This window comes from Lepidothrix coronata, unplaced genomic scaffold, assembly GCF_001604755.1.
Source record: "Lepidothrix coronata isolate B3197 unplaced genomic scaffold, Lepidothrix_coronata-1.0 Scaffold15, whole genome shotgun sequence".
Lineage (NCBI taxonomy): Eukaryota > Metazoa > Chordata > Aves > Passeriformes > Pipridae > Lepidothrix > Lepidothrix coronata.
The window spans coordinates 6,941,182-6,954,578 of record NW_016690195.1 but is presented as its reverse complement, the minus strand read 5'-3'; the positions used below and the strand labels follow the sequence as shown (position 1 = coordinate 6,954,578).

General features: G+C 35.0%; 1 protein-coding gene across 4 annotated transcripts in view; it reads left to right on the top strand.

The window, feature by feature from the left end:
• Positions 1 to 13,397, top strand: part of CSMD3 (CUB and Sushi multiple domains 3) — a 618,429-nt gene that overhangs the window by 417,165 nt on the left and 187,867 nt on the right. For all 4 annotated transcript variants that reach the window (XM_017806514.1, XM_017806517.1, XM_017806516.1 and 1 more), the window contains 3 exons: positions 2,801 to 2,992; positions 3,752 to 3,878; positions 4,562 to 4,764. In XM_017806514.1, coding sequence (XP_017662003.1) covers positions 2,801 to 2,992; positions 3,752 to 3,878; positions 4,562 to 4,764 — 522 coding nt within the window. The remainder of the gene's footprint in view (positions 1 to 2,800; positions 2,993 to 3,751; positions 3,879 to 4,561; positions 4,765 to 13,397) is intronic.

Sequence of the window (13,397 nt, the reverse complement as noted above, 5' to 3'; positions counted from 1 at the left end):
GTGAAAAAATTAAGAGCAGATCACTCATCAACATAATACACTTTCATAATCATACCTCAAAAGACCCAAAACATGTAGCATACTGAAACCTTGCTTTGACAATCATTTGCATAGTCTGATACTTAAATCAGTGTACTTTTTCTAGAGGGTTGCTTTTTTGAAGTCATTTTCAGTGTTGGAAAGCTTAAGAGAAATAGGGTAAGTTTCAGTTAATTGTGTTAGCACATAAAAATATTGAAGCATGTGAGTATTTTTAAACTGTAACCAAAACACTTTGTTTTGTGAAGATAATTCATAACTAAAGGACATTCTCCCTCTTAAGACTAATGTTTGATACTTTGCATTTGTTTCTGAGCTTGCACTGTCGTTTAGAATCATCCAATTTGGAACCAAAATAATAAAGAAAGGTTCCTAATAAAACCTTCTTACCTATATGTGGACTGACAAAATTAAACTCTAAAGATGAGGAGAGGGAAAGCCTTTTCAGGTCTCTGGCTTAGAGGGTGTATAGAAGCAGCTATACACATCTATTTTATCAAGTGTCAGCTTCCGAAAATGTATGCGATTGTTGTACGTGACTATTGACATGTATTGTATATGACTTTTTTTAGTGTCTAACTATTTCATCATCACTGAATTATTATATAAACTGAATTTTTATCAAGCAGGACAGTATTATAAGGTAACTCTGCAGCTATCAACATCCTTTTTTTCCCTGTGCTTAAATAATTAATTTTTCACTTGTAAAACTGTTCTTTTGTTTCAAAAACTCTACATCATGTTTTTAAAACTAATTCTAATAAAAAACAACATAAGTCTTGCAAAATGAAAGGAAAATGTGTCAAGATACTGGAGAGTATGTAATTATTTTCAAGGTGAAAGTTGCATAATTATACCCTGTAGTAGCATGTGATAGCATAGGACTGTACCCTTTGATTAAAGATAGGCCTTTTGGTGCTGTGTTACCATATAAGTGTCAAGGTATTCGATTTTTCTTATTTATATAGGTATATTCAAGCCCAGCACTTGAACCTTATCATTAACACTTTCTGTCTTTTGAAGCAGACATTCTTATAGAATACACTTTCCTAGCCTGAATAGTTATTGGCCTGAAGAGTGCTGAATCTTTTTTTTGTTGGTATTGGTAGAATTGGAAGAGATCAAGTCCAGATGAGGGCCATGAAGATGATCAGAGGGCTGGAGCACCTCTCCTATGTAGACAGGCTGGGTTGTTCAGCCTGGAAAAGAGAAGGTTCTGGATAGATCTTATAGCACCTTCCAGTATCTAAAGGGAGTTTACAAGAAAGCTGGAGAGGGATTTTTTACAAGAGCATGTGGTAATAGGACAAAGGGTAATGGTATTAAACTGAAAGAGGGTAGAGTTAGATTAGATACAAGGAATAGTTCAGTCTGAGCTCTGTCTGGGTGGATGCATCAACCAGGGTGGATGGTGCAAACCCTCCATTCAGAGCTGCAGCCTCTGCTCTCAGATGAGTGCCCACCATTCTACCTTGAGGGTCAGGTAGGATGAGTGCTTTTGGCTTGTGCAGATGGTCACAGAGTGGTGCCAGTTTGCTGGGTTATGTGGGCTTCAAGTCTCTCTACTGAGCCAGTGGAATGTTCACCCTTTCAAAGAAGTGTTCTCCCTGTGTGTCCTCCTGCACAAACTGCCCTGCCATGCCCTGGCTGAGGCCTCATGCCCCCTTTGCCTGCACTGGTCACGGTGCTCCTGATCATACACACTTAGGGCAGGAAACGTGCTTCCAGTACCCACAGTTAGGAAATGCAGTTACATGTTCCCCTTCAAGAGGAACGTGATCAGTTATTAAAAAGTTTACTTTGATTCTGTCTATAAGCAAGTTGTCCAGAGATGAGGAAATCTCAGGGATCAAGGCAGATTTTAACTTCTTTTCACACAGTGTGATCAGCAATTTTCTTAGAAGACAGGAAATTCTAACTGATGAACATTATCAAAAATGGTTCTTCATCTGGAACTCACTTTAGCCTCTTTCAGAGCTTCTGCAGCACACTCTGTACTAGGAAACAATAATTTAGGAATGTGAAGAGTTCAGCTCAAAGGTTGTGAAGGCTCTTCAATAGGTGAGGCATTTTCAGTCACACATTAAATGAGCTGAAGGAATAACTGTAAGGATACAGAATTTGACATACCTTTTTTTTTGCCCTTATGTAAGCAAACATTCTCATCCAACATGAAGCATTTTCTCCGTAAAATAAAATAAAGAACATTTTTTTAAATCAATAATTCTCTATATCATCATTATAATTGATTCCTGCATGCAGTTCTTAAATTTACAATCTACTGAGCACAAAATGAGGGTAGGGATTGATGAATATAACAGTATTTCTTTGGTGCCACAGGTGCTATTGTGCTGCTGTTGTTACTCTGCAAAATAATGGCAAACAAATCTACTGTTCAATTTTATTTATAAGCCTTTAAATGTCTATTCACAACTAAATGGACAATCACTTTAGCTGCCACTTTATCATATCATTTTAGAACTGATTAATAATGATAATGAATTTTCTTCTCAATCTTTAATTGAACTCAGGAAAAATGAAGTTCTGAGAAGTTCTGACACACTTTGTCTTCCATGTTGTAAGAAAGGTGTATAGACAGTTATCCTACTTAGACTGCTCAAAACTATAGAAGTGGTTTTAACCTAAATATGTTGTTACAAGGAGTTTGGAAATTATTGATTTCCACTGGAATACAGAAAATCTGAATTTCATTAAGTATTTATCTGTTTGATTTTGTAACTACAAATTTATTCTCCCACAGGTTTTGAGCTTTCACACTGTGAGGACCCTGGTGTGCCACAGTTTGGATATAAAATCAGTGACCAAGGCCATTTTGCTGGAAGTACTATAATTTATGGATGCAATCCAGGTTACACACTCCACGGAAGTAGCCTGCTAAAGTGTATGACTGGGGAAAGAAGGGCATGGGACTATCCTCTGCCATCATGTATTGGTATTAGACTCTTTTTTATTATTATCTCTTTATTTATTTAGGCTATTTTTTGAATGCAAGAAACAAAAAATTGTAAGAATCGTTAGATCTCTGATCTATTTACACAGGCATTTATAGTTCTCTCTGCATATAGTTCTCATCTAAGTCTGTGTGAGTGGTGTTGCCTTTTTTAGGTTTAAAAAAGATAGTAAATATTAAACATTTTTGCATACTGAAAATCCTAATGCATGAAATCTAGTTATACTCAGCAAATAATCAATATAAAAAAACAGCTTAATCAGAAAGCCAGGACCATGTATGTTTCATAAGTATTTTTTTTGTTAATAATATATAAATATCATTAAGCTAGAAAACTTTTCATATATTTACATAGAATACTGTAAAATAAATAAAAACCAAATACATTAATATATGAAGAGATATAGAGTTGTTTTGTGGGGTTTGTAATTTCTGTTTCTTTACAATATTACTATTATAACTTTATAAGTTTTGCAAGTACCTACAGGCTCAATTACTCCCATAGGAGAGTGAAGAGAGACAAGTCTTAAATATTATAGTAGCTTTCTTTCTTTTTCATAGTCTTTTAGAGGAATATGAGTGAGTACGAGAAGCAAAAGGTGTAATGCAGTTCTTATACGCTCTCTTACAATATTAGGGCATGCAGTCATTAATGGTGCTGTTCAACAAGAGAGTAGATGTATAAATTGATTGCTCACATGATTAGCTGGAATACCATTACATAATGGGTTTTTTTGTTAGCTGAATGTGGAGGCCGTTTTAAAGGAGAATCATCTGGAAGAATCCTATCTCCTGGCTATCCTTTTCCCTATGACAACAACCTGCGTTGCATGTGGGTGATTGAAGTAGACCCAGGAAATATTGTCAGGTACTGAAAACAAGTCTTACAATTATAACAAATGTTTTTGACTATAATAACCAAATCTTAGCTCTAGAGTGCAGAAAAAAAGGGATTTTGGACTTAAAATTTAAGGTGCAACTCAAGGCCAGTGTTTTTGTCATTTTAGGTTTGGGTTGAAACTGTCTATCTTTCAAAAAAAATTTACTAAAGAAGATCAAGTTTAAAAAATGCTTATAATTTTGTGAAATGCTGGAGGCAACAGAACTCTTTAGTGAAAGACTACATTAAAAAAAAATACCCTGCATTTTAGCAGTTCTTTTTAGTTGGACATTTATTCACACTACATTGCTAATTGCATGATTTTACAGTTCTAGTTAATTTGTTTTGATGGGAATTTGATACATAATATTGTCTTAGGAAAACTGAAACTCTCTTTTGAAAAGACTGTGTAGATTACTTATAGATTATATGAATGGCTAAAGTAATACGTTATTTCATAGTGGATAAATTCAAATATTGTTAGTTTTTTTCTTTCAAATGCTTTTTAGTATTGGCTTTTCATGCATTCAAAGATAAATGTGTGAAGCATTATAGAAAATCACCCTTAGAAATTAAATTTAATTTGCTTTTTTTCTTTGTTTAGTTTTGTTGTTAAAGTTGTATTGTCGGGTAATATGAAAGCTGACAATGAAATCATGGTGTTCTTTCAGCCTCCAATTTCTTGCTTTTGATACTGAAGCATCCCATGACATCCTACGAGTTTGGGATGGTCCACCTGAGAACGAGATGTTACTCAAAGAAATTAGTGGCTCACTTGTTCCTGAAGGCATTCACAGTACACTCAACATAGTAACTATCCAATTTGACACAGATTTTTATATCAGTAAATCTGGATTCGCCATACAGTTTTCAAGTAAGTTGATTAATTTAATTTTAAAATTATTTTATAAGATAGTTCACTTACAGATAATTGTAGTGCTGGAAACACTTGAAATCAGTGACAACATTTCTGACTTTTTTAGGGAAAGAATTGGCATAAATTTATAGATTTATTGTAAAGCTATATTTTCATCTTAAAAAAAAACAAAACCAAAAACAAAAACAAAAAACCTAAACCAATAAAATACCATGTTCTTTGCTAGTTTTGGCTTTGTTTCAAGAGCAGCTGGGGCAGTGCCAGAATGCTCATAATTATGACTAGTGTTTTTCGCAAAGGAGGTTATGTAGGCATGTTAAAAGCTCCATCCTTTTCTAATCAATAAGAGTTTCTGCTTTCAGAGACATCTGTGGGGAGTTTTCATTCCTGCTGTGCTTGTGTAGGATGAAATAGGAAAGAGCACTACAGGAGCAGCAGCGCCCTTCTCCCTTTTGCCTTCTGGTGCTATATCATCTTTTTACAGGCAGCAGGATGACAAATCTAAACAGTTACTTAACTTATTAAATCCCTTTAGACATTTTATTGCTGAAACAGAAGAAATCATTGAGCGAGGTCCATTTTGACCTTCTTTTTCCTCTGGTCAGTGAAATTTATATATATTTTTTCAAGAATAGCAAGCTCTATTCCAATATTATCATTTTGTGTAGCAGTAGCAATTTTTCTAACATGGGTTGACACAGAGACTCTTAATGTTAACACTATTTACCTCGTTGTGCTTTCTGTGCTTGGTAGTTGTATTAGCCTTTGTTTTACCCTATCCTTATTCTTTTTATGTGTATGACAAATACATGTGTGTTCATACAGTAATTTGAAGAAAGAATGAATTATGTAAATGAGAGTAAAGAGTGAAAGAGTACTACTGCTCCATCACCTGGTTTTTGAAGCCATGAATAGAGCTTTTACTCCCTTAGTTCCAAGGTATTATTACCATTTTACCACCTTACTCCTTCCAGAGCCTGTTTGGGAGAGTCTCACATATCTGCTTTCCATTCTCAGACATGCTCCTGTTTAATGTTGAGGCCAGAGATAGAGTGGGAACACCATTATGCACAGAACTTATTCAGGCAGTCATTAAGGTTCAATGGAAAAATAAATTGATATAGAATAAAAGTGGAATTAAGAATAAGAATGGACTTACAACGAAAAATGGATGGTACATGGGAGTAATGCTATAAAACAGCTACTGATGCATTTGCAGTGATTTATCTTAAAAGAGGGTTGGAACTTCATCTGAACAGAGAGGCTTTTTATTTAATTCTCCGTGCTGTTACAGTCTGTTGAGATCTAATGATGACAGTTTAAAGGATCCATGAAGTTTTACTGCCTCAGCATTTCTCTTACTCTTCAGACCAGATTTTCAAAATCACTGTGATCCTTCTCAAAATACACAGGTTTGGGTGTATATTCTTAGAATAACAGAGGTTCTTTTTTTTTTTTCCCTAAGTTAAGGTTTTAAAAATAATGTGCAAATAGCTACACAACCTGAATAACACTGTTGCTGTATGGACATATTATTTCACTAAGAGCAAAAATTATATCTGAGGAGATAGGGGAAAGAGACGTAATTCTTTGCAACTTTGTTTCAAGTATTCATATACTTCCTTTGAGTGTGTAATGTTGTCTGACTGAAACAGATGGTGTCCTCGTACTTTAGCTACAGTGTAATTAACAAACAGAAAGCTCACACAGGGGAGGTATCTGCTTTTACTTTCCTCTTGCCATTTTGTGAAATTGGATAAGAGTATTTAACAGGATTATAGGCCCTTTTACCTCCAGAGGAATGTCATTCAATGACAACAGATATTTTATGTTCAAATCTTTTTAAGACTTTGATTGCATTATTTTTTCTCTATTATTTTCTTTTTCTTAAACAACAATGTTTCAAAAATGGATTAACCTCCTTATTAGTTCCTTACAGTTTTATATTTCATTTTATCAATTGTTCTTACACAATTTGCATCTGTCATTTATTGAAAGAGCAAAAATTTTCACCATTGATAGCATGGTATAATTTATATTTGACTATTTTATAAGCCATGCAATACATGCAGAAAAACTATTTGTATCTGGTAACACAGAGGAGAGATAGCATCCTTCACCAAATTAAAGGGGAAAAAGTGGAAGAGAAAGCCTAGAGAAGCTGAAACTTTGTATAAATAGTAGAAAGAAAATTATTATTATTTTTATAAATTACAGCTGGTAATATTAGAATTCTGTCTATCTAGGGCTGCCCAAAACAATCCTTTAAAAGGCATAGAAGTTGTTATTAATTTTGTAAAATTTAGAGCATCTGAAGGAAAAAGGTTTCACTATGAGATTTTTCTTGCCAATTGCATCAATTAGTGTGTTTTGTTTCTTTCTTTTTGTTAGGGTGCCTTTTCGGGGAGAAAAAAAAATCAAAAGGTTATTTTTGTTGCTTTTGTCTGAAATAGTAGAACGATCTTGATGATTTAAACATTCATAGTCTCTGTAAGAAAATAATCATAGAATTTTAGAATGGTTTGGGTTAAAAGGGACATTAAAGATCATCTAGTTCCAACACTCCTGCCATGGGCAGGGACAGCTTCCACTAGACCAGGTCAGCACCTTGAACACTAGCCTTGAATACCTCCAGGGATGGGGCAGCCACAACTTCTCTGGGCAACCTGTTCCAGTGCCTCACCACCCTCACAGTAAAGAATTTCTTCCGAATACCTAATGTAAACCTACTCTTTTTCAGTTTCAAACCATTCCCCCTTGTTTTGTCATTACATACCCTTGTCAAAAGTATTTCTTCATATTTTCTGTAGGCTTCCTTCAGGTACTGGAAGGCCACAACTAGGCCTTCTGGGAGCCTCCTCTTCTCCAGGCTGAACAATCCCAATTTTCTCAGCCTTTTCTCAAAGGGGAGATGTTCCAATCCTCTAATCATCTTGGTGGCCCTTCTCTGGATTCGACCCAACAGGCCGATGCCCTTCCTGTGCTGGGGACCCCAGAGCTGGATGCAATACTCTAGGTGGGGTCTCACAAGAGTGTAGTAGAGGGGCAAGAGTGGAATAGAGGGGCAAGAAACTATTTTATGCTGAACTTCTAAGAAATACTGGAGACTGTTTCATGGTTGACAAGTTTTCTTATTTAATACGATTGTGCATTACTCTGAGGGCAAGAAGGGAAAGTGATAGATTTCAGATCAAATAAGGGAACTCAGCCTGATTGTGCTTCCATACTTTCCACCACTATCAAGTATCCAGGACTAGTGGAAGTACAGCTTGGTTTATACATCCAATGTAAACAAAGAAATAAATGACTTTGCATCTCATCACTTGGCAGAGCAGCCTCGTGGTCTAATGTTATCTTTTATGTCTTTCATTTTCTTGTTGGACATCTGCAAATGATCACTACAGAATCTCTTAATTTAAACTGCACTCTCCTTTGAGATGAGAGTAAGGTAACATGCTAGAAAACAGAGTCTACAAATCCTGAAAAACAAAGTACCAAAAGATGTGTAACAAAGCCGAATATTTTAAAAACTTTGTATATATGTGTAAAAGGAAAATAAGAACCTCTGATGATTCAATAGTGGGATTGCAATGTGAGGATTTTGGAACATGTCTAAATGGCATGTATAGATTGAATAATGTAGCTATAGAGAAAAGGCGCCAGAGGTCTATCCTTAAATTGAGAGAAGAGTGAAAGGCTGATAACAGGCCAAAGCAATATGCAAACAGGAAGTACCTGTTACAGCATATTTTCTCTGAACTGTCAGAGACAGAGCGTGAGGAGCCCAACAGACACTGGAAAAACACCAATGAAATCAGCAGTAAAATCTTTTGATCAGTAAATTCTGCACAAAATAGAAAATTAGACGATCAAGAAAAGTGAAGGAGAAAGAGAAGGATACAATGATGTATTTGCCAGAGATATGAGTTGCTGGGATATGCCGAAATATTAGACATAATGAAACATGCCTAAACTGGGTTAGGCCAAAATATTAGACATATTGAAACATTTTTTTTAGCTGACATTGTGTCATGTCAGTCAGCTGAGAAATAAGACAGAGAACTGAAAATAGTTTCGTAAGAACACTAATGTGTAAAACATTCAGTGATAATAATTCTGTATATGTTTAAAATAATCTCTTTGATCCATTTGATATGTGTGAAGTGTGTAATGTGAGAAGAAATTGGTGAGATTCTTTCCACAGATTGTAAGGGCCTTTGAATCTGGTATTACAGGGAAGTTTCCTCTCTGCTAACTTTATCATTTCAGGTGCCAATTATCTTTTATTCAGAAATGAAGGATCTGTATTCATCTTTCATAGGCCATTATTTCAGTGCTAATAGCTGCACTACTGAGTCCCTCATCATTACAGAATACATTCGGCTCAGGTCTAGGAGTGTAGTCACATTTCTGTCCAATTAAACAGCACAAAATATAGAGCATTTTTTGAGCATTATAAGGCAGCCAGTGCAAAACTAACCTGTAAACATGTTTTGAGTGTTGGGAGGTTTTTTGTAAATAGATGCTCCAGCAGTATTTTATATCATGTGACAGCAATTTCTTATATAACAGGATATACCTTAAAATGCTTGGATTTACTGTCAAACTACAGCTGTCCCTCCTCATTTTAAGAGTGGGGGAATAGCCCTTTGGAATTACTTGTCACTATACACTACAGAAAAAAGCCTAGAACACTTGAGACAGATACCTACATGGATGGCTTAAGTTTGGCAATATTAATTTCCAGTCTAAAATTTAATGCATTATATTGCTTACTTTGATTGCTGTAAAGATTAAATGCTTACAAGTCAGCTTTCTATATTTATGGTCAGTGGTAATTTATAACCACAGTGTCTTCTAAATGTTTTGTGTTCAATTTTTTTCCTTTTTACTTGGATATTTTCTTTGGTGTATTTTTTGGGTTGGTTGGTTTTTTTATTGTTTTGTTGGTTTTGCTGGGGTTTTTTATTCTTGTTGGTTTTTTGGTGGTTTGTTTTTGTTTGTTTTTTTTGTTTAAAGACAGACATTCACCACAGCCACATTCTTTTGACACTGAACACCCTCCTGTTTTGTTTTTTTCATTTGTTTGTTTGGGGTTTGGTTTTGTTTGTTTGTTTGGAGTTTTGAGTTTGCTTTGTTTTTTGTTTTATTTTTGTTCTGTTGTTGTTTGGGGGGGTTTTTTGTTTAGCTTTTTTTTGTTGCTTTTTTTCTTCAGCTTTTGAGTAAGTAAGATCTCTACTTCTGGTGCTTTTAAACTTAAGGTGATTTGCATCTGGGATATTTAACTGTTTTCTTAGAATGCTGTTTCCTAGCACTGCTGGTATAGGGATCACTTCCTAACGTAATTTTTCACTTTTCTGAAGTCATTAAGATAGGATTTATTCTTCTTGATGTCTATTCCATAGCGGAATGAGTTTTTAATCTGAAATGTTTTCATACTGTGGTTTACTGATTCCTTTCAACTTTGAGAGGAGTCCTTTGACTGTAGAGACTTCAGAAGAACTATTTTCCTGTCAGAAATACCTATGAATATCCACAATTAAAAACAAAAACCAAACAATAAAAAAAAAAGGAAAAAAAAGAAAAAGGTTTAAATTAATAAGTTAACAAAAGCCAGCTAATTCAGACAAATTAAACACCTTCTTACTTTATCGAGTGTCAGGAGCTCCAAATTTGGCCCTATCTTTAAGAACTACCAAAATATTAATAGGGCTATGAAATTGCGAAGCTAGTTTCTATATATATACAATTTATGATATTGAAATACAAAATAGAAAATTTATATCTTCTTTTAAGATAGAAGCAATCTCCCCTTCTCTTCAGAGGTCTTCTATTCAAGGACAAGACTAACCAGCAGTGTCCTCTGTTGTGCAACCATAACCTTAACAGTTGCAACAAAGCAGGTTGCACACTATTCTGTAAAGAATCAATTTAAACAGAGATTTTTTTTCACTCAAATCATCTTAATGATCTTTTCAGTAGAAATGGTATTAAGAACTGAATGACCATTGGTAAGATTTTTCACTCATGAGTAGCCTTTGTGTGTGGTCCAAGATCCTCATCATTTCTTCTTTTTGAGAAGCTATTTCTATCTCACTGTATTCATATGCACACATAAAGAAGTATGCCATCTGACATAGGGATGGATCTAGTATAAAAAGCTTTAAAAACCCTATAGTTCCAAAAAAAAACTCAAGCCCCAAACATGCAATCTAAATGAAATTAAGATTTTCAAAACACTTCTTTCCATCTGGAATGCATTGCCTGCATGATTACATATTGTCACTGTATCCATTTTCTGCTGAGGTCTAGAAATTATCTGAAACCATATGTCAATTAATTTACTTGGGGCTGGATTTCATACTCAGTGCCAAAGCTATGAGTAAATGCTTAAGAAATAATAAATGTTGTGAACTGAAGAGTTCATGTTTATGGAAAAAGATGATAACTTATGAACTGGGAATAAAATAGTTCATGAGGTTGTCCGGGAAGAAATGGTAAAAGAAATGGAGTACTTTGGATGGTTTTAACCATAAATTTAACCATAAATTGACAAAAACAAAAATAATAAGAAAAAATTAAATTATGTTATCTCATAAAACCTGTGTTTGTTATCTGTCTAAGAACTAAAATGGATCTGGTAGTAAGATATATAACCTATCCTATCTGGTAACCTATCTATAAACCTAACCTATCTGATAGTGAAATTGGTCCCTTAAGAAAGAACTGATGTCCACTCTTCCCACTCCCCAAAAAAATGATACGACACTATACCAGGTTACAGTGTAAATGAGACTTTTAAAACAAGTTCAGTTGACATCTGAGACTCTACTACAGGAAGCCCAGGGTTGAGCCAGGAAGGAAACCTGGTCTGACTGTGTGAGTGTGGGGTGTGTAGCTGCAAAGGGGCCTTGGTACCAGCTCTGGTGGTGCAAGTGTGACTGCCTGAGTGGCTCCTTAACACAAAGACCTGCCCAGACAACATAGAAAACCCTGGTTGTGCAAGATGTTAAACTTTGTTTCTCAAATGGGTACATTGTCCCAAATGAAATTTAGATTCTGTACTTTATTCTTAATATTTTCCCATTTTAATCTTCAAACAATGACTGACAAACTTAGATAGAATCTATGAAGTCATGAAAAATCAACAAACAGAGTCTGTGGTTAGAATTTACTTAAGAATTATATCAACTATTCTCCTAAATCCCTGTTAGATCTACAGCAGAAATAAAAGTTAAAAATAGATTAAAAAAATTATCAGAAATGTTTCTGTTGGTAGAAGACAATGAAAACGCTGTAGATATTTTATTATTTCTTTTTCAGGAAAAGTTGTATAGAAGGTTGGATTTGAGGTAGCAAATACCAAGCTGACCTGGTTCTCAAACAGCGTTAGAGATGCAGGGAGACTGCAATGTCCATACGGGTAAAGGTATTACATGGATTCTGAGGCAGCTCGAATTTTGAAGGTGCAATCTGTCAGGATTGGTTCAGGCTGGTGCAAGTTTGAAAGAACAGCAATACTGGAAAGTCTTTATTTAAAGTGATAGGAGTTTGGAAGGACATGTTGGTTTAAAGAAGTTAATAATAATTTTTTTTAACATGCTGTCTGCTATGGAGAGCTTGAAATTTGGAAGACTTAGAACTTCTGGCCTGATTCTGTGTTGAAAAGAATCTTCCCTAATTCTTCAGGGCGGGGATTAGGACTCCTTACTGATATTGGACTTGGCATGCATTAGAACATTAAATTTAGAAATCACTGTTAACAGCAAGAAATTCCAAGACATTTATTATATTGATCCCAGCATCAGTGTAGTCTATTACAACCTTGTCACACTTTTAATGCCATGTTTCAAAGTATTTTTTCTTGCATGAAAATGGAAATGTCCTTTTAGGACATTTCAGTCACATCTTAAATTGCCTGGAGTTATAAACTATCAGAAACTTTTGACTCTGACAGTAACTTATTTTTGAGACAGGAATTATCAACTTAAAATATTTAATTATCTGATTTAGGGCTTAAATGTATTTTTGTGCCTTATTATTAAAAAGATGTGTCAAAATGTTTTTATATCCCACATAAAGGACATTTGTAGATGGATCTGTGTTTACACCTTTTCTGGGTTTAACAACTTCAGTGACTCTGTAGAAGGGTTTGCACAGTATTGTACAGCAAGTAAAGAGATGATTTAAGATACTCCCTTCTCTCAGCTGCTCAGAACATATGCATCTGTTCATATGAATGCTCTTAGGACAAATCCAAACAAGTTGGGGGTGGGGGGGAACTGAATTTTTTGCATGGCTTGGCTACCATGAAACTGCAAAACAAGGTTCTACCCAACTTCCTTTGAGTCATATAGCAGGAATGGGATAAGTAACTCTCCAGAGTAAGTATTACTTCTGCCTGAGCATTGGCACATGTTTTCTGTAGGATTGGTGGTCTCATATTCAAAGTCTGCATTAGAGAATGTGTTATATGAATATCTGTGAGATTAAGTCTCACTTGTGGGGCCTTTGGTTATTTCTCTGTTAGCAAATAACGTAGACCAAGTGGAACTGATATATAGATTGAAACAGCTGGTACTGAACTACTGCTGGCAACACTGTTCATGGATAGTTCAAAGTGTTCTACT